We start from the raw sequence: 22,081 nt of genomic DNA, 5'->3' as shown, positions 1-22,081 counted from the left end.
AAGAACAAGCATAGCTCCACATGACTATATATCCATCATTAAATGAAGATTTAAGTAAAAATTGTTGTCAAGATTCAAATATATACATGCATTATAAGATTCAAAGTAAAAAAGGTAAAAAACCACTTCGAGCATACATGGCCCTCATCGTTTAAAAATAAGGAGAAGCCCCTATGTAACAACAATAACTGGTACAGAAAATTCAAAGTATTGAAGTAATTGCATGAGATTGAGGAAACTTAATCAGAAAGGCGAGACAACATTTAACTTGAACCGTTTATTTGGGTGCAATTTGGTCCTTCACAATTTACTGGAAGCAGGAAGAAATTTGGTATGTCGTCCCTGGGCAAAAATTTTGCCAGTTTTTTTCTTCTTGAACTCTACGCTTATAACAGCAACAACCTTCCCAACACGCAGTGCTCTGGCCTCGATCTCAATCTCCTCCTTACACAACAATGTAAAAGTATTATTACTGCAGTAATAGTTTTGCATTACATCCATTATCAGAAACCACAATAACAACTCCTAAAATTCCACTCCTCCAAATACATGTTTGAAACAATCAGTCTGGTATTGCAATAATTCAAAGAATAGGTCATGTCAACCAATCAAGTTCTCCAACACACCACTCCCCCACCTACCTAACATAGAAAAGATTTTTACTTTTCTTCTGATCATTTGCAAAATAGTTACCAAATAATCAGAGAAGTTAAGGTGGCCATGTCTAGAACTTGAGCAACATGTTTGGTCAAAAACTACACATTTCAGCAACCAAGTCTCGGAAATTCAAAACCCACATCCCGTTTACCCCCTTCACCCCGAATACACACTAAATTAATGTTCTTCTAACGGCACTGTCACTCAATTCAATACAACGTGACAGAAAGTCCAAGGAAGAAACACCAAAGGTGACCGCTTGCATTTTAAAGAGCAATTAAAGGAAAAAAAATCAGTCACCCAAACCAAACCTGACCCCGTTACTATGATTCATTTATCAAGTAAATGGATCATTATAACAAATCACAAATCAATAATCAAAGAAGATAGATAGGTTGGTGAGATACATCGACATAGGCAGCATCCAAGTAGGAAACATTAATCTCAACGGAAACCCCCGTATTCGGACCGCACCCAACGGTGGGAATCACGGCGGAACCCACCACATCCACCAGCGCAGCGGCGGCACCACCTTCCAACGTATTGTCAGCGTTCTGTACAAACAAAATCCAATAAGAGAATTAAAACGAGAAAATAAAAATATATATAAAAAAACGAAAGAGGAACAAGGCGTGAGCGAGTGTACGTACGAGTAAACGTTGAGGTATCTTCATGGAACAGAGAATGCGACCAGGTTCAATGAGATCAACCTTAAGCGAATTCATTATTAGGGGTTCCAAAAACCTCGGTGGCAAAGCATCAACCTCCGATGATGTTCCCACTCCTTTCTCCAAATACCTCTTCACTGCTTCCAACTCCATTTTCACTCTCTCCCAATCCAATTCCAAACTTATCCTTAATTTATTTTCTTTCTTTTATATGTTCTCAAAATTTCACTTTTTTCTTCCTTGCCCAAAGTTGACTTTCAATCCTTCATTTTAATTATCATAATAAATCATACACTTATGCACATTTTACAGCCTATTTAATAACATAGTAATGCCTAACACTATTTTATCTTAAAAATAATAGCCATATGAATAAGAAAAATCTCATAATTTTCCTTCCCAATATAAATAATCAACACACAAATAAATTAGTTTATCTAGAATAATAGCATTATGAAAACAATCATTACTCAATAAAATAATAAAAATGATAGCAATTAAATTTTAACTTAATAAACTAAAATAGTAAGATAAAAGCACATACACATAAATTGTGAAGATTTAACTCAGTATGATCTTGTTTAAGAGTTTCCTGTTATAGTTAAATGATTCAAAAATTACATGCAATAGACAATACATGTAATAAGTGAAGATAAGATTATTAGTCTTGTATCGTCTAGTATATATTATGTACAATTTGGTTAAATCGTCTGATGGGGTATCATCTAGTGGCTACTAAGCTTCTGTGTTAGAAGCATTGTTCATGCACTTCTTCTGTCTTCAGATTTGAGTTTATGTCTCATGTTTGATCGTTATAACATAATCCATGTATATATAGGACCTTGTACACTTTGTATTAGGTTAACTATGAGTTGTAACATTTTAGTTATCTCAAGTGAGAAGTTTGCCATGAGAGAGAAACTTACATATTGTAATCTCTGATTTATTAAACTTTCTCAGTCAATAATATTTCATTCAAATCATGTTATGTATGCTTGTTCTTTATCGTTTCCGGCGCTTGCACTGCTGTTTTCTGTGTTTGTGTGGTAGTTGATTTTGAGTGAATTTGTGAGCTATTCCACAACATATTGGGGGCTGGTCTACGTATGGTACAGTAGAGAAGACCGAAGGGTCAAACCAAAAGAACAAATTTTCTTTTCGAAATGAACCCTCATTCTTTAAACACAGGAATTGTGACAAAAACTGGTGAAACTCTTTCACTACTAAAGTAGGCAATTATTTGTGACACTCAAATTTAAACTGAACATTCTCTAGTTTCAATGTCGTAATCTTATAATTGCAACCAAAATTAAATAATTATTGAGTTGCAAAGCTAAGTTCAACGATGTCACCAGTTACTCTACAAATATATTCTTTAGCTTTCATTAATCACCACTCAGCTGAATCAATTCTCTAGCTACTTGGGCCAGCTTCATCATGATTCTTACAGCAAAACCCACTATCGTGAGGGCATTTGTCAGAGTGATGTTCATCTTCATCGCTGTCATCTTCATCAAAGGGCCTCTCTTTATGGAAGATACAGCATTTCTTGGAACTCTTCTTCTGCATAAACTCATTGTCTACGGTGCCCTCTTTCCAACTGACCTTTTTCTTCTTGCGATTGAGGGGAAGGAAAAGTACTTCTTCAGGTTGCTGTTGTTGGTTCTGAGATGAAGAGGTTGATGGCTCTGAGCTTTGAATTGTTATGGTGGTTGTGGCAGTGATAGAAGAGGAAGACATCGCTACTGGTCTGGTGGTGTTCGTGCGTCTGTCCGTGACTGTTCTCTGACTTATCAAGAAATTGGAGAGACAAAATACTAATTTTTGTGGTTTATTCTCCTTCAATCTGCATTCAACTTAGAATATGAAATAATGTCAATGTTTAATAATCAAATTTAATTTGACAAACTTCTATGTTTCTCAAGTTTCTTTTGCATTATTTTAGCGTAATGTACCAGTCGCTGCCCCATGTCCCAAAGTGCTACAACAGGATATAAAAAGGGTCAGTGTCCCTGTCGATATCCCCAATAAAGTGGGGAATGAAAAAGTAAAACAGAATCAAAAGAGAAACCCAATTCAATCTAAAAATGAATATTCCGTTGAATCAGTGATCCATCGACTGCATGTTCGTTTCCCTTCCCCTCTGATTTGCCGCAAATAGCTTGTTTGCACATTCTAATATTAAGAAAACAATTGACAGTATGATTATCTATTGATAATTTTGGTGGTTTGATCCAGGCCTCACTTCTTAATTTTGTTAGAGCAAAATTTTATATCTACTACCTGATTTTGCTCTTCAGAAGAAGAATACCAACACTGAAAAGTGGCATAATCTATTCCTAATGTTGAAAACAATCAGCATTAAATATGATTAGAAGCAATTCCCCCACCTGTACAAAAGCACCAAAACCTTATACATCTTAGGCAATATTTAAGGATTGCATGTTCCTATAAGGATCGGATACCCATATTCCACCACCATACAATCCTGTTATAAGAAACCTTCCAAAACCAAAACAAACCTAGTACAACAATTAAATGAATTCCAACAACTTTGGCCAAATCCAAAAAACATTTCATAGTATGTTCATCCCAAAAGGTTTCAAGATCCGGACAAATCCAATGTCAAATAATCACTAAAGCTCAACCCAAAAACATAATGTGACCATCTTTCGAAACTCCAAAAAACAAAACTTTCGAAATTCCAACAACCCTTTGAATTGGTTATTGCTAAGCAAGGTAGAAAGGCATAGCAGACATAACTCGTCTCCACATTGGGTCAAGAACACACCATGTTTTCACATCTTCTAACCTTTCATTTCATTTTTTAACTGGACTTTTGACAAACTTGACAAAATGCGTAGTATAAATTCTAGAGCTTTTTTAATATTACGAATTTACAATATTAAGAACTGTTAGACTTGTATATGTCCATTGCAAAAATGGATTTAGTTTTAAAAGGGTCATCCAAACAGTGCAGCAACACAACAGTACAGTAAAATAGATGTCAACTCATCTGCATGTCACGTGAATCAATGATCTTGCAATGATATAATGCAGTTCAGAGGTAACACCTAGTTAACTAGGTAGGCATATGAAAAAGGGACTTAGGCACTTGTAATACACACCAATCACATGAATTAGTCACCACAGCAACCAAATAAGTGGAAATCACTCTAACACAAGGAGAACACATTCCATATACATTTACAACATCCACAATCTGACATTTAAAGGTTTAAAACACAAAAACACCATAACCGAGAACAATAACAAGTGCACCCAGGCAACAAACAACCATTCTTATATACTGCAAATACAGACATAACTATTTGAACGTCAAACGAAATAATCGAGCACCAAGATAACACCCATATATTGGAAATAAACCCATATCGTGTTGCATAACAGAATACACATTATAAGCATGAATTTAGACTAGGTGAGTTTTCTAATACCTGGTTCGATATATTCTCACAATTAAACCCGAAAACCCTAATCTCGTACTGCTCGCGCACCGAACTCACGTCCTCCGCGCTCTCTCTTTCTCCTTCGTCCTCTTCGCTTTGTTCCTAATTAGACTTTCTCCCAAGTTTGCCCAAAAACTCCAGAATCCCGAAGAATCTCCTTCTCTTTCTCAAAAAATCGCGCCCCCTATGCCTACCACGTTTTGGTTTCTATAACTCGATCTCTCCTCCTCTCAAACTCGCGCCGTAGAATCTGGCCGTAGGCTTTTCGTTTTGTTAGAAAAAAATAAAAGAAATAGAAAACAAAGGGAAGAAGAGAAGATTATCACATAGCTCTTATTAGCATACCACATAGAGGACCAACTTTCCGGTTCAGATCACATCTTGACCCACCACAACATGCTCTTCTTAATTATTTAGATCATACAAACGAAAATAAATTTATTTTATTAATCAAAATATTTCAATTACTAATTAGACTAAAATTAAAATGTTCGAAAGTCTTATAAGAGGTTGTTCATGAAAGAAAAAAAAATTATATATATATATATATATATATATATATATATATATATATATATATATATATATATATATATATGAACTAAGAGAGATACATAAAAGAACTGAAAAAAAAAATAGATGAGTGGTTGAATAGGTAAAAGAGAAGATGTATGAATGATTTAAAATAAATTAGAAGATTGAAACATTTTATGTAAAGTAATATATTAATCATCATAATAAAAAGATATTATGATAGATTTTCTTAAACCTGTTATAATAATAGATTTTGAACATAGTTATGATAGAAAGTAAATTAATAATCATATTAAAAATTTATTATCATATGATTTAGTAGATTTCTCAAAATAAACTTTGATCAATTTTAATTTTGTTATCACGTTTTCTTTTCACAATTCTCTTATTACTAAAATGTTAATGTTCAACCTAATATTAGGTAAATTTTACTTATCATAAGTAATACAAAATATTTTTTAAGAAAAAAATATTTCTAAAGAAAGTTGAGAAAAACTCTAAGTACAATATAAGATTGTGACGCAAAAACTTTCCCCGAAATATGTGGGATAAACACACAAAAACCAATTCAACTTACAAATATACAAGAATTGAACGACCATTTCTTTTCGGACTATTCCTTTCAAATCTCTCCAACCAAACCACTCCTAATCTGATAACGTGATGCTAATCTCATTTCATACGCCATTAAGACAACTTGGCCACCACGTTTTGGCGCGTAACAGTGACCCACTGAGAAATAATTTCCAATTAAAAAGCTGGTTTGTGGGTAAAAGAGGTGGATGGTTGAAAAAAAATGAATATGTACTGTTGTTTAGTAGAGTTAATGCTTTATTTAAATTTAAATGTGATGATATGGAGATTAAATAAGAGAGTAAAAACCAATAGAAAATAAGATGCTAAGAGAAAATTAATAAAAGATATAGTATATTTATGTATTCTTAATATCTAAATTTAATTTCATTTATTAACTTATTATTATTTATTTTATTTATAATAAAAATACAAAAAAGAAGATACTATTAACTATATACTCTATTATATTAAAAATATAACATAAATATTAATAAAATATTTACAATATTCTGACTGCAATAAAATAAGGACAATTCGTAATATAACGAATACAATAAAAAATATTCCTTTCTTATAATTATTATTTAGCGTTAAGATGTAATTAATTATATTTAATATATATATATATATATATATATATTAATAAATATTTTATTGATATTTACTACATATTATTTAAATTTATTTCACTCTTCAAAAAATTTAGATAGACAAAATTAAAATTTTGTTCAATATCGTATGATTTATGATTTTTTTATTCTAGCTATTAATAATATCAATTTTTATTAATATTACATTAATTATTGTAATCATTCATCACCATTAGTTTATATAATATTTATCTTTATTAATATAATTATATGTTACTATTTTTTTACATTATTTTTTGTACTTATTCTTTTACACTATTCAATACTTTATTGTTGAAACCTTGTTTTCAGCAGTATAGTGTGGATGTGTGCGATGATTTTTCATAAACATTACTGATGATAATTTCATGTAATGGTGATATAATGTGTAGGACGATCATTGTTTTATGTGTGGTCAATATTTGTTGGAGTGGATACCAAAATATGCGTAATATATTGTAAAAACAAAATAATTGTTGTATTTGGTCAGTTGTAGGTTTGATTGTTCTTATAAAAGTAATTATGAATTTTGTATAATGATATGAAAGCTAAGTTTGGTGTGATTGAGCAATGGCGATTTTTTTTTGTATGTTTTTAGATAAGTTGAATAATAGGTTGGCAGTTGCATATTTGAGTAAGGTTTTTGGAAAGTTTAAGATAGTTTTTAACTTGAACTGAGTAACCCTAATTTACTCAGTTTCCAATCATTACCATTAGGATGTTTAAAATCCTTCATAATTATTAATACAACGTTAAAGGAATGAAATAATATTTTGTTGAACTAACCAATCCCTACTCGATATGTACCAGACCTCGATCAAGATGTATCAGACTTGATCGAGATGTATTAGACTTTGACCTAGATATTTCAAACCTTGGTCGAGATGTATTAGATTTTGGTCGAGTTGTATCAGACTCATCCTTACCAAGATATATCAGGTGGCTTTTGTATAAGCTTATGTCTTGTGTTACGACCATTTTATGTGATGAACCGGGGTGCAAGATCATATGTGGTCCATGCGTTGTTGCATTATTTCTTTGATAACATGTTTTAAGCTAAAATATAATCATGGGTCAAGTTAGAATGTGGGTTGAGAGATATGAAGTGATTTTTATATTGCTTGTAGTAATGATTTGAGTTTAAGTTATATGGTTGTTTGATAATTTGAAATGAAGTATTTGTTACTGTGAATGTGATGAATGTGTATGTGATGTGATGATGTATATGAGAAGAATGCTTCTTGGCCAAAGATGAGGGGACTTTGGGAATTGACCCCTGAGACTCCAATTGTGGTCTTTAAAGAGTGGTGGGAATTGGCATCGTGTACTTCGCTGGTGAAGCTCTCTGAGAGAGTTGTGGACAGTGGCGTTGTGTACTTCATCAATGAAACTCTCTAGGAGAGTGGTGCGAAGTAGCACTGTGTAATTCACTGGTGAAGCTCTTTGAAAGAGTGGTGGGAAGTGGCTCTTGTGTACTTCGTCGGGAAAGCTCTCTAGAAGAGTGGTGGAAAGTGGCACCATGTACTTCGCTGGGGAAGCTCTTTAAGAGAGTGGTGGGAAGTGTCACTTAAGATAGTTTTGGATGGTAAGCTATGTGCGAGGGTTATGTTGATGTTTGAACCTCTTGGGCTGAGTCTACACGTGGATTCATTTTTGTTGGATGATACACAATGAAGAGAGTGGGGATTGCATTAGGAATACATTTTCTTGGATTCAGATGTATTTCGGATAAATTTTGATTACTGACTATTTTTAAATGTTCTTATTAATTGTAAATAAATTTTACTAAGTGGAACATTTATTTGATGAATCAAATGAACATTTTAATTTTTTAACTTATTGTAAAAAATAACTATGTTTAGTATATGCACGAAAGTTTTCTAAATTTTTAGTAGCATTTCGAGTGAGTGTTACATATTGGTATCAAAGCCTAGTTTTGAAAAGAATTTCGATTCACAAGGAGTTAACTTGTTATGCTTTTGTTGTGCATCCTTTGTTTATTGTATGAAAATTGGTAAATGTGTTATTTGATTCTAGAGTCACACATTCTTTTGTGTCATTAGATTGTGCAAAGGATCTTAGGTTACTCACTAGTGTAGTAAAGGAAAACGATAGCGGTTATTTTCGCCTATCCATAGCGGTTCCGCAATCGAGGTATATACAGGCGAGGTAAAAAGTCTACCACTTTTTGCCTCGGTTTTGAGTTGAACTGGTGAACCGAGTCAGTAGAAGGGTCTTATGCCTCGGTTTGGAGTTGAACTGAGGCAGTAGAAAGGGTTTTTTTTTTATATTTTACGAAACAATACATTCTTGTGTAGCGGGATATTAGTTTGTATTAATAGATGCAGTCCCATTACACACATATAAAACTGTGACTAGGTATCAATCCATACTTCTTCAATGGCCACAAGTCTGGAAATCTGGAAAGTAAACATTCAGCTGTGAGTAGGTATCAATCCATATTAATAGATGCGGTTCCATTTTGCACATTCAGCTGCAAGATCAATAGGTGAGCCTATTACTGTGATTATTTTTCCTTTGATCAATACAGCAGCAGTTTCATTATCCAGATTGAAGTAGTCCATGAAGTGCATATCAGAAATACCAGCAACGTCTTGAAAATAAAAAAAAAAAGTACCTTTTTAGCTTTTGTAAGAATCAAAGGCACCAGCATTCCGGAGGTTATCATCCCCAAAAATCAATTTCTTCCCCACCGCCGACGCCAACAACAAATGAGCATCAGCCACCAACTCCTCTATAATAATCAGCCATTCCACCCTCCCTTCCAGCAAACCTAGTAAGCAGCGACTCTCGCGTGCATCGTCATCCCTTGTGTCGTCCCAGATGTGTAACCAAAAAGACTAGCGCCGAAAACCACCGATCCCACGGTTGTACTGGTTATGTGGGTGTCGTGACCGTCGTCGTCGCGAGGGGATCTAGACTCAAGGACGGTTGGGGTCGTTGTCTCCCGTCGGAGGTCTCGTCGATGGAGTGGGACTCGAGGACGAGGTCGCACTCGGAGTAGAGGATGTCGCCGGTGGAGTGGTCAGGGACGAGGCCGCACTCAGAGTAGACGATGTCGCTAGTGGACTAGTCAGGGACGAGGCCACACTCAGAGCAGAGGATGTCGCCGGTGGAGTGGTCGGGGACGAGGCTGCACTCGGAGTAGACGATGCCGCCGATGGAGTGGTCGGGGACGAGGCTGGACGAGGCGAGAAAGAAGGCACTCAGTCGCACTAGGTTTTTGTTGGTTGAACATTTGGGGGAAAATTTCATCCTTCGCATATAAGAAAGGCTTTTATGCCTCGGTCCTTCTTGCCCCCGAGGCAGTAAAGGCTTGTATGCCTCGGTCCTTCCTACCAACCGAGGCAGTATCTCTGCCACCACTATCGTACCAGATGAAAGGTTTAATTAATATAATATCTGTGGAGTTTATGCCTCGGTTCACCCTGCTAACCGAGGCAGTATTGCCTTTACACATCGGTTTCTTGACAACCGAGGCATATAGTGTTCTAAATATTAATAAACTGCCACCGTGTTTTGATATGCTTCGGTTTTGCTAGAACCGAAGCATAATATGCGAGTTAAAAATACGATTTTTACTAGTGACTAGTGAGTGATCTGCATTATGAACTGGTGGTTTCTACATCAACATTGGGTCAGGTCTTAATGAGTTCAGTTTGTGTTGAATGCCCGATCGTAGTTGTAGGATGCAAGTTAAGAGTGAATTTGATATGTGTGCCTCTTTAAGATGTAGATGTCATTCTTATGATAGATTGGTTAACTGCCAATTACTTTCTAATCTTTTGTGAGCAACAAAGATTGTTTTTTCCAAATATTAATGGTGTAGAATTGGGCTCGGCTTAAAAACTTTTCATGGAAGTAACAGATGAAGCATCTTATGTTATGATCATGACTCAAGAGAAAAAGAAGAGTTTTGAAGAACAAATCAAAGGCATATAAATGGTCAAAGAGTATGTTGATGTCCTTCTAGATGAAGTATCTAAGTTACCATAGAGTAGAGAAGTGATTTTTTTCTATCAATTTAATTCCAGGAACAGATCCAGTATCCCTTGTTCCGTATCGAATGACATTTACGGAGTTAATTGAACTAAAGAAGAAATCAAAGACTTATTGGAGAAACAATTTATTAGGCCAACTGTTTCACCATGGGGAGCTTCATTATTATTGGTCAAGAAGAAAGATGAAAGTTCTAAACTATGTGTGGATTATCAGTAATGAATAAATTGACGATTAAGAATAAGTATTTGTTGTCAAGAATTGATGATTTGATGGACCAATTGAGAAGAGCTTCAAGAAAACCACTTACAACATAACATCATATAGAATACTTCACATTTTCAATAATAATAACTAAAATAATAACTAAAATGGATACCAACCAATTCAAAAGCAAGCAAAATAAATTAAAAAAAACAATAAAAAATAATAAACAAGTAAAATAAATTTAAATAAAATAAAAAATAAAAATAGTAACAAGTTTCAAATTTCATGAGGATAAATAAAGAAAATATTTAACTTGATTTTAAAATTCGATGAATTTTTAAACTAAATTTTAAAGTTCGATATATTCTTAAATTTTGTGTTATTTAATCAAATTTTAAACTTTTAACAATTTAGTTCACCGAATCTCAAAATTTGATATTTTTTTTTAAACTGATGTCAAAATCCGATGTTATTCTTGATGAAATTTCGAAATTTGATTATTATTGAAAATTTTTCCTACGATTTTCAAAATTTGGTAAATATTTTTGCAAATATAAGTTTTGAAATTCAATATACATACAAAATATTATAAAAATACATATTTATTTAATACGGACGATTTTGGTAAAAAAAAGTTCAAAAGCCAATTGTATAAGTGAAGAAAAAATGAAATGAATACCTACTTCCCTATTTCATACTAATGAAGATAAACAAACGTGAAGGAAGAAACATACAAAAACAGTATCCTAAAAAAACTAAAATTGAAGAGAAAAAACATCATTAGAGTTAACTTGCACTACCATATTAGTAAATATAATACCTTTCGCAATAAATTTATTTAATAAATAATAATAACGGTTTATCTAATTAATTTAATATTTATATATATATATATATATATATATATATATATATATATATATATATATATTCTCAAGGAATATATATTTGACATGACATTAAATTTATTGGGGTGAAGAAACAAAAATAGAGATGCAAGGAGAAAAATGAGAGATGCAAGAAGAAAACCCCTAATCACGATCCTATCCCTTTCTTCATACAATGTAATATCCATGTTACATTCATGTGGTGTCTCTTAAGTGGGTTTGACTCATCATCATCAACACAACATCGCAGCGACCCTCTGGTCAAACCACTCATGGAGCCCTGCATCTTCATCATACTCTCTCTCTGTTTCTGCGTCCTAATAAGACGCTTCTTCTTCTCCCGTCGAATCAAACCCACCACCCCTCCTGGCCCTTCACACATACCAATCATCTCAACCATCCTATGGCTCACAAAATCATTTCAAATCGAACCAATTCTCCGAACCCTCCACGCCAAATACGGTCCCATTCTCACCCTCCACATTGCTACTACTCCCGTCGTCTTCGTACGCGACCGCTTTCTCGCCCACCAAGCCCTCGTCCTAAATGGTTCTCTTTTCTCCGATCGCCCCAAGGCCCTCGCCGTCGCCAAAATCATAACCACCTACCAACACAACATTAGCTCCGCCTCCTATGGCGCCACCTGGCGCACCCTCCGCCGCAACCTCACCTCCCAGATGCTCCACCACTCCCGCGTCAAGTCCTTCTCCGGAATCCGCACCTGGGTCCTCCACACCCTCCTCACGCACCTCAAATCCCAATCCCAATCCAACAATTCTGTCAGAGTCATCGACCACTTCCAATACTCCATGTTCTGCTTGCTCGTCTTCATGTGCTTCGGGGAACGACTCGACGATGGCAAAGTCAGAGACATCGAGCGCGTGCAGCGCCAGATGCTTCTGCGCTTTAGAAGCTTCAACATCCTCAATTTCTGGCCCAGAGTCACGCGTGTTTTGTTCCGCAAACACTGGGAAGAGTTGCTGAGGCTTCGGAAGGAGCAAGAGGATGTTCTGGTTCCGCTTATAAGAACCAGGAAGCAAAACCAAAAGCAAAAGCAAAAGCAAGGCAAGGAGGAAGGCGTTGTTTCGTATGTTGATACTTTGTTGGATTTGCAGTTGCCTGAGGAGAAACGCAAGCTCAACGAAGAGGAACTTGTGACGCTGTGTAATGAGTTTTTAAACGCGGGCACGGATACGACTTCCACTGCGTTGCAGTGGATCATGGCAAATTTGGTGAAGTACCCGCACGTGCAAGAGAGGGTGGTGGATGAGATAAGGGAGGTATTGGGTGAGAGAGAAGAGAGGGAAGTGAAAGAGGAGGAGTTGCAGAAACTGCCTTATCTGAAAGCTGTGGTTTTGGAGGGTTTGAGGCGTCACCCACCGGGGCACTTTGTGCTGCCGCATTCAGTGACTGAGGACGTGGTTTTGAATGATTACTTGGTGCCTAAGAATACGACAGTGAACTTCATGGTGGCAGAGATGGGGTGGGATCCAAAGGTATGGGAGGATCCAATGGCGTTTAAACCAGAGAGGTTTATGAATGATGAGTTTGATATTACTGGGAGTAAAGAGATCAAGATGATGCCATTTGGTGCAGGCAGGAGGATTTGCCCTGGCTATAATCTGGCATTGCTTCATTTGGAATACTTTGTGGCCAATTTGGTTTCGAATTTTGAGTGGAAGGTTCCAGAGGGTGGGGATGTGGATTTGTCTGAGAAACAAGAGTTTACTGTGGTAATGAAAAATGCATTGAAAGTTCATCTTTCTCCAAGAATCTAGACTCTGCAATGTACGCATCTCACTATATTGTATAAATAAGTTGGAAAATAATTTGATGATGTATAATTGATAAGATTGATGGTTTTAATACGAGCATGGTTTATTGCTTTGATGTGCCTTCAGATTTCTTTAATGAGAATACATAGACATATTCAAAAGGCTAGTGAAAGAAATTATAAAACAAAAAGAATATATTCTTTCTCTTTTACTATTTCAAATATTTTGAAAGTCAGTTTTATAAAGATTCTAATCTACTAAAGGAAGTAATGTGTTATGTGGTTTTAGGTTTTGTGTGTTTTGGAATTCATCCTCTAAGTTCTGTGATTTCATTTTAAGTTGTTTTTCGATTATTATCCTATTTTAATGTTATTTGATTAAAATTTAAAATATAAGAGCGTCTAGATGCACAAATGATTTTGTCTTTAATAAAAACATCGTATAAGATAATATTTACTTAGACAAATTTGAAGTATTTAAAAAACACTAGAAGGGGTTCAATAATGTTAATGAAAAAACTTTTTCACGCTGATATAGCACTTTCGTCGAGTACAAAATTTTTCAAGTAGTTGTTAAACGCTCGACCTTGTAAATGATTTTAAATAATGAATTCTTTCCACGTGTTATTCAGGATATTCACTGCAGTGTTTGTAAGAACTTCCTTTTTAATGAACAATCATTTAGTATGGGAAGCTTTTGCATTCAAAACTAAAAGGAAACTATATGTTTTATAAGAGAAGTGTTGAGACAAAAGTAAACAATAAATGCACAAATATTTTTATATTGGTTCACTCCAACTAAGTTACGTCCAATCTTCTCTATCCTTAAAGGGTTCCACTATAATCTTCAACAAGATTACAACTGAGCATTCTCACCACTCCTGGTATCCCTAGGCACTCTTAGTATCCTCCGATGTGCTACCTAGTTGGGTTTCACCCGCTCTTGGCTGTGCAATATTCTTCACCACTCCTGGTATCCCTAATCAACGAATAACTCCTATTATCCTAGACTGGTTAAGGTTCACCATTTCTAGTACTAGAAAATCCTGATATCCTCTGATACGCTGCATAAATTTCCTTAACTCGCTTCAGTTTCATCACAAATGTTTTAATTCTCTTGAGAATTACAATTAACCAATTACTTACAAGTCGTTTATATAATTATTCTCATAGAAAGGATATGTGTTCAATACAATACAATCTATAGACTCCTTGGGTCTCTCTCTCTCTTTTCTCTATTCTCTCTTCTTACAATAGTAAACAAATGTTACAATGAAGCTTGAGAGTATTGCTTAACTTTTCTTTTTCTCTTCTTAGATATTCTCTTTGAGCTTGAGCTTTTTTTTGCTTTTATTCTAAACGCTTTTCATAGGATTGATATTTTCATTATAAGCTATCCTTTTGATTATTCCTTTGAATGATCATCTATTTAAAGGCTTTATCAAAAGATATCCATTAGACCGAGCTTTTAGCCTTGAATCTTGTGTCTTCTCCATCTTGCGTGTGAAGCAACCATTGATTAAAGTCAACTTGTCAAAGCAAGCTTACTTTTTTAGTACTTTGCTCGAAGTAGGTTGTACTATCTTTTAGACACATCTTCTTATGAAGAGATTCCATGAATATATTTGTCTGTAACGTCTACTTTTGATATATTTCAAATAAAACATGTGGATGTGTGTAGTAAGTTATCCACATAAAATAGAGTATATTGTGCATGTAGTAGATATGTCTTTTCTGTTATAACTTTTGTTGCTTTTTAACGTTCCACATTTAATGACATTTAATGCTTGTTCAGAACAATAAAGTGTTTTTTTACATTTTCTACCATTGAGATAGCGTTTATCATTTAAGTTGTTATTTAAGATGCCAAATGTTGAGTAAGAAATTCATCGTTGGAAAGCGCTTTTTGGGATATTGGCTTTTTAGAACTAAAGTGTTTAACAAGTATTGTTTCTTTCATGTGTTCGAATGTTTGCTTGAGGCTTCTAAAGATTTTAGTCTGAGACATTATCTCGACACCTTTTCACTTTTTGAGAGTTCAACTGATTACCATTGGTTACAATATAGCTTACGCGTTTAACATAACTCATATAGGCGCTTTGACCTTTAAGTCGTTTAGCATTGCGTCTGAAAGCTTTAACTTAGTTGTTTATGCATGTCTTATAACCCTAAGTGTTTTCCTAAGGCTTCTTTATGTTGCTAGATGATTGGGGATTTTGTTCATAGCACTTATGTTTCTGCCTATCCTATTCTTTTAGTTAAGCATGTTCAGATTCTTAACTTGTTTAATGTTATTTTTTTAAACTTCAAAACATGAGAGCGTTTAGACATATAAGTATTATAGACAATTTTTTCTTAACAATCTCTCCCTTTTTTTATGTTTAACAAATACACATCTAAACAATATGATTTTTCTTAGTTCAATGTAGAGTTGTAGTTTTATACGTTTACAATTTTTAGTTGTTTATGGGTTTTGCAAGTTTTATCTCTTTTATTGTTTTATCTTTTGCATGCGGGTTGATGGTCACAATTGAAATATATAGAAACATATGAAAAGACTGAAACAAAATAAATAAATACTGAAACAATTAAAAGACTGATAAAAGACTTGTATTTTAAAACATAAACATATTATATGAATGTGTAAATGAACTCCTAAGATGAACTTCTAAGAATCTGAAGACTCCGCCTGATTTTGTGCTATCCTATTCTATCATATCTTCTAGTGTACTCCCTCTGAGTACATGCTCCTAAATGTTGACGCGTCTCTTTACTCCCCCTTATTTGATAAACATCAAAGGGGAAAGAAAGAGAGGACATCACCGCCCGACAGAGATGGAGTTAGTGAAGGATGGTGAAAGAGAAGAGAAAAAGGGTTGAAGAGGGGTTGAGAAGGGAGAAGAATAGGGTAGAAAGAAAATGTGAAAGCAAATATAGAGATGGGGTGAGGCAAGGTCTGACGGGGAAGGGTGTAGGTTAAGTGGAATAACTACTTGCGTAAGGCAAGTAATTTCTGAATACAAGAGTAGGAAAGGAGGTTGGATTATCATATTCATCTTGGTCTAGTGAACGAATAAGATGATCATGTTCTGGAGGTTTGGAAGAAGGCATCATTAGTTCAGACCATTGAGAGTTTGAGAACTTAGGAGTTTGAGAGAGTACGAAAGCAAGAGAGAAAGAGAGGAGTTAAGTTTTCGTTAGAGTGAATGAATTGAGAATGTGAAGAGTAGAGTCGAGTTAAATATAATGAAAGATTAGTCACAGGCAATTGATTTGTCTCATCCATTTAATGTGCTTAATACAATTAGATTTTGAAAAGAGATATTGTATCTCTTGAAGACTAAGAAATTTTGGAATAAAGTGCTAATGTAACGAAGAAGAATGGGAAAGGTGACAAAGTCAGAGAGTTTGTCATCTCGAGGAAGAGGGAAAGAGAGTTGATGTTAGGGAAGATAACTTGATTGACACACGAAAGATATTGAGTAGATTGGAGAGAGAGGAGTTGAGATTTGGAGATCTTAGACAACTTCTAGAGATGGGCTCAACATATAGACACTACCTAATGCATGTATGCAGATGTCTTGTAGACAATATGTCTTAGACGATGTTATGTATGACGTCATTCAGACTATGTATCCTAGACTTTTGACTCTCTAGATGCTATATGAACACACTAAAACATGTTGCATCAAATTCATTCAATGATTTTCATACCAATGTGGGTGATTAAACGATAAAATCTATCTTCAAATAATGGCCCCAAGCTAGTTTTTGAATGCATTGGAGTTTTCATCTCCTTGGCTTCATCCATTTTGAACTTTTTGAGCAGCTCCTTTATGTACTCCGTCTCATGAATGTAGATCGTGTCTTTTTCTTGTTTGATTTGCAGTCCAAGAAAGAACTTTAGCTCAACCATCATGTTCATATGAAATTTTTCTTGCATCATGATTGAGAAATCTTGACATAGTTTTTCATTAGTAGCCCCAAGGATAATGTCATCAACATATATTTGAATGATAATGAAGTCTTAATTGACATTTTTCCTTAATAGCGTGGTGTCTACTTGACCTCTCGTGAAACCATTCTTTATAAGGAAGAGATTTAACCTTTCGTACCAAGCTTTGGGATCTTTCTTTAATAAATACAATGCCTTGTTAAGTCTGAAGCCGGGTTTGAGAATAGCCTTTCGGAACAAGTCTTGCCTTATTTATGGTGACTTTTCCATCTTCACCTAGTTTGTTGCGATAGAGCCATTTTGCTCTGACTACATGCTTTCCTTGAGGTAACTCTACAAATTTCCATACCTCATTTTTCTTGAATTGATCCAACTCTTCTTTCATGAGTTCAACCCAAAAGTTATCTTCCAAAGCCTAATTGATGTTTAATGGCTCTATTTGAGAGATGAGAGTTGTGGTAGGATGCTTATGATATGCTCTTGTTGTCTCATGCCCATCCAAACTTCCTATGATCTTTTCTGAAGGGTGATCCTTGGTGATTAGACGGTGTAGGCTATTTTGTTCTCTTCTTTGTTCAGAAGTATCATTGAGTGGTCTTTCCTGTTGAATCTCTTCTTGATCTTTGGGTGCCTTGGATGTTTTTGCTTCCTTGGAAAATTATCATCAATCTGCAATTTAAAGAAAGAGTCGTCTAACTCTAACTTGTTTAGGTCAAACTCATGATTAAATTTTACATGGATGGCTTCTTTAACTTTTAAGGTTCTAGAGTTGTAAACCCTAAACCCTTTTGATGTTTTTATGTAACCAAGCATGATTCCTTCATCACTTCTAGAGCCAAACCTCTCCAAATTATCTTTAATATTTAATATAAAGCATTGATAACCAAAAGGGTGAAAATAGGAGATATTTGGCCTTCTGTCCTTCCATAATTCATAAGGTGTTTTTCTGAGGATTGACCTAATGTAAACTATGTTCTGAATATAGCACGTAGTGTTAACTACTTCTACATAGAAGTCCTTAGGAGAGTTAAAAGTGTTTAACATTGTTCTGGCCATCTTTTGTAGAGACCTATTTTTCCTCATAACGACGTTGTTCTGTTGTGCAGTCCTTGATGTTGAAAAGTTGTGGTTAATGCCAGATTTTCACAAATTTTTTTTAAAAATTTGTTTTCAAATTCTCCTCTATGGTCACTTCGGATAGATCTTATTTTAAAATCTTTTTAGTTTCTATTATTTTACAAAGTTTGCATAAAGCATTAAAGGTCTCATCTTTATGAGTTAGAAATAAGACCCAAGTCCATCTAGAAAAATCATCTACTACTATTTATCCATAGCGTTTACCGCTTATAAACGTTGTTATTGTAGGACCAAATAAATCTATATGAAGCAAATCAAGAGGTTGTTTAGTTGAAATAATGTTTTTACTTTTGAAAGACTCTTTGACCTATTTGCCCTTCATGCATGCACTATAGAAGATTGAATCATTGATTGATACTTGTGGTAGTTCTCTTACGAGATAATGACATTGCAACTTTGAGATTAATCTGAAGCTTGCATGTCCACAATTATTATGCCATGTTATTGCCTCATATTGCAACACCATATCTAAATATTAATATGATACAAGATAGGGAAAAGTGGTGAGTCGAACCTCATCATGGTTAAATCAACTAAAAGTCACTCGCTTGATAATCCAAATTGTTTTTCAACACATTTCACACTATTTTCATGAACTAAATATGTTTTCTAAACATCAAAATCATCACTACTCAACATAATGATAAAGATAGTTAAAACATAGTGTTTTCTACCAAATCTCTATGGATACAATACTTGTTATACTACAAACTACCCATACTTATTGGTATACTTGGATTGTTGCGTGGCAACCCAACAAAGCTTTTCCATTTTCTTCTCCTTCATTGTCCCCAACCTTGATCCATCCTTTATCGATGACGTGTGGGTCTCGATGGCCACATATATGATGGAAGCAACAAATGGTTGCTTGTGTGGGTCTTATACTCAACTATGAGGCTGAAAAGTTCGATCTTGAAGGTAGATATTAATGTGGGTATGTATGTTAATGATTTCATGTATGTGGGCTTTTTTGGGTCTACCTAAGGTAGCATGAAGGTGTGCACAATGTTGAGTGGTAAAGTTTCAATTTCTTTTCCGATTCCCTAGTGGCTCCTGCCATTATGTCAACACCCTCCACCACTTGAACACTTGGACAAAGAGATAGTAAGTCTTCTTGGAAGGGTATTGTAGGGGTTATTGTTGGGGTTGTCATTGTTGGTGCTTTTCTTCTTGCTTCCTTTGATAGTTCATGGTTTTAGCGTATTCTAAGAAGGTGAAACGAATGAAGAAATTTGGTCAATCTATTGAGTTGGTGATTATTATAACGCTTCAAGAGTTTAACTACAATTAACTAAAATTTACCACTATGGGGTTCATTGGTCATTGTGTGTTTTAGGATTGTGTACAAGGGTGTGATTCTCAGGAGTGCTAACACTATTGTAGTGGTTGATGAGTGCATATTTATGGCCACATTTTAAGTTTAATTTCAAATTTTTAGTGAAATAATTATGTTTAAATGATTGATTTAAATAAGATTTGTGACGTTTGAATTTATCAGGTTTGGGAATTAAAGACACTTAAAATGTGAATTTTAGTTGCATAAATTATTTTGGATAGTCTAATGTTTGTTGATGTAGTTGAAATTAAAGTTTGATTGATTCAAAACGTAAAAATAAGTGGTCCAAGTTGCACATTTAAGTATGAATTAGTTTATTCATGAAAAGAAAATTACAAGGAGCTAAATACACCCATAATTTTTCATTTATACAACCTCTTTCTCAGCATTGGGCCATTTTTACTTCCATACCCTATAATTTCACTATTCTACACCCGTCATACCACTCACAAGTCAAATTTAATTAGATGATGTCATGTATGCATCAATCCTAGCAAATAAAGATGAGCCAATCAGATCCTACAACATGTTATGGTCCTCTACACACCCAATCAGTCAATGACAACATGTCATGCCATCACCACCTTCATTACCCAAGACAGAACCCTAATTTCCCTAGCCACCATCTTCCACCTTGCGTCGGCCACCGTCAAGCATGACAACCACCAGAGAAGGCCACCCCATTCTTATCCATTCTCCACCACAAACCTCCTTGGACCACCGTGAACCTCCAATGCTTCACCATCTTCATCGTAGACTAGGTAGATCTCAACGCGAAGCCACCATGGCCAATGTTCATCATCTTCCTCGCGCATCAACACTCAATACCGTGCCATAAGTAGCTCCTCCATTCATCCACTCAGACTCCTCCAGTGGGAAGCAATCATCCACCACTTGTCTCATTTTATTTTACCATGTATTAAGCTTCTAGGGCTATTCCACTGTAATTTAATTATGGATTATGATGTTAAGTTGAATTAATGTATTTGTTTCTTTTGATTATTGATTTGAGTTATCCTTCTTCTATGTCTTTAATCTCTTAATCATGTTAAAAGTAATGATTTTTGTATCATAAGGTGTTTGAATATACATGTATATTGATCATATAAGTTCAAGGGGGGGTTTTAGGTTTGATTTAGAATGTACTTTGATTGAATTTAGGAGCTTTCATATGATTAAACAAGTTTTTGCTACTAATTGAGAATGTACTTTGATTAGTGGTAAAAAGTTTAACAATAATTAATTGAGAATTTACTTTGATTAATTAACTTATAATTTTCTTAAGAGATTTAAGAATATACATGGTTAACCACAATAGGATTTAATTGAGAATGTACTTTGGTTGAATTTATTGTGAATATTCTAAAAAGGTTTTGCTTTTGATTGAAAATTTACTTTGATTAATTGTAAGATCGCCCTCAAATTAATTAAAAATGTACTTTAATTAATTTGAAACTCGAACAATAATCAATTAAACAATAATATATGAATAACTGATGATGAATCTATCTTGGAAAAGTAGTGAAATTAGCCTATTTTGTTCTTTAATTAAACTCATAACATTTTTCAAACATTAATTTCATTGGCATAACTTTTCACTTTTATTTTTAAGCATTGCATAACATTTACTAACTTTTCAGAGTCTCCATAGTCAAGTATTTGGAAAACAATTTTGTATTAGTTAGAAAACGATTCAGGGTTACTTTAACCCTATCTAGTTTGTTAACTATTAACTTAACAATATTGAAGTCGTCTTGTTAAGTAGTATTAATTTGATAATGTCAATAACAACATATTAGCGATTAAAAGGTGTAACCATTATTTATGCTCAAGGTAAGAATAAGTTTTTTCTTAAGTTGATGATAAAAATAAGCCCATCACAAACGGAGAATGAATCAAGGTTGGTGACGTTAAAGGAGAAGAAAATGACAAAGCTCGCTAAGAAAAATACTTGGTTATGAGAATTTAGTTATGACATACAAACATTAAAAATTCCACGTATAAACATTAAAAAAAAACTATGTATAAATTCATGTTAAAGAAAAGTTTAACACAAAAAATATATCTATTTAAAATTTGAAATAAAACTGAATTTTAAGATAGGTTAAGATCCAATTTCATAATATTAAAATGGCTTAATTGCTTACTTGGTCCCTACATTTAGAGGATTTTTTCAGTTTAGTACCCGCTTTTAGAAATGCCTCTATTACGTCCTCATGTTGTATAATTTG

General features: G+C 34.3%; 2 protein-coding genes and 1 pseudogene across 3 annotated transcripts; 1 reads left to right on the top strand and 2 right to left on the bottom strand.

Annotated features, from left to right (window-relative positions):
• LOC124830218 (uncharacterized) lies at positions 1-1,516 on the bottom strand. 2 transcript variants are annotated; one of them, XM_088104324.1, is made up of 3 exons: positions 1,308-1,516; positions 1,065-1,211; positions 1-441 (listed from the first exon to the last, which is right to left on the bottom strand). In XM_088104324.1, the coding sequence occupies exons 1-3, from the start codon at positions 1,476-1,478 to the stop codon at positions 301-303; spliced, it is 459 nt and encodes a 152-aa protein (XP_087960450.1). In that variant the 5' UTR covers positions 1,479-1,516; the 3' UTR covers positions 1-300. The 2 variants fall into 2 exon arrangements, with proteins under 2 accessions (XP_087960450.1, XP_047159833.1); XM_047303877.2 differs by having other exon boundaries at positions 1-444; positions 1,308-1,510.
• A 1,016-nt stretch (positions 1,517-2,532) lies between these two features.
• On the bottom strand, positions 2,533-7,512 carry LOC124830219 (uncharacterized). Its single transcript, XM_088107938.1, has 4 exons — positions 7,342-7,512; positions 4,454-4,548; positions 3,281-3,306; positions 2,533-3,181 (listed from the first exon to the last, which is right to left on the bottom strand). The coding sequence occupies exons 1-4, from the start codon at positions 7,510-7,512 to the stop codon at positions 2,739-2,741; spliced, it is 735 nt and encodes a 244-aa protein (XP_087964064.1). The 3' UTR covers positions 2,533-2,738.
• A 4,266-nt stretch (positions 7,513-11,778) lies between these two features.
• Positions 11,779-13,536, top strand: LOC148206482 (cytochrome P450 89A2 pseudogene; annotated as a pseudogene).
• Positions 13,537-22,081: the final 8,545 nt, after the last annotated feature.

This window comes from Vigna umbellata, chromosome 1 (assembly GCF_029865625.1).
Source record: "Vigna umbellata cultivar VRB3 chromosome 1, Vumbellata_1.0, whole genome shotgun sequence".
Lineage (NCBI taxonomy): Eukaryota > Viridiplantae > Streptophyta > Magnoliopsida > Fabales > Fabaceae > Vigna > Vigna umbellata.
This window is presented reverse-complemented; position numbering and strand designations above follow the sequence as displayed.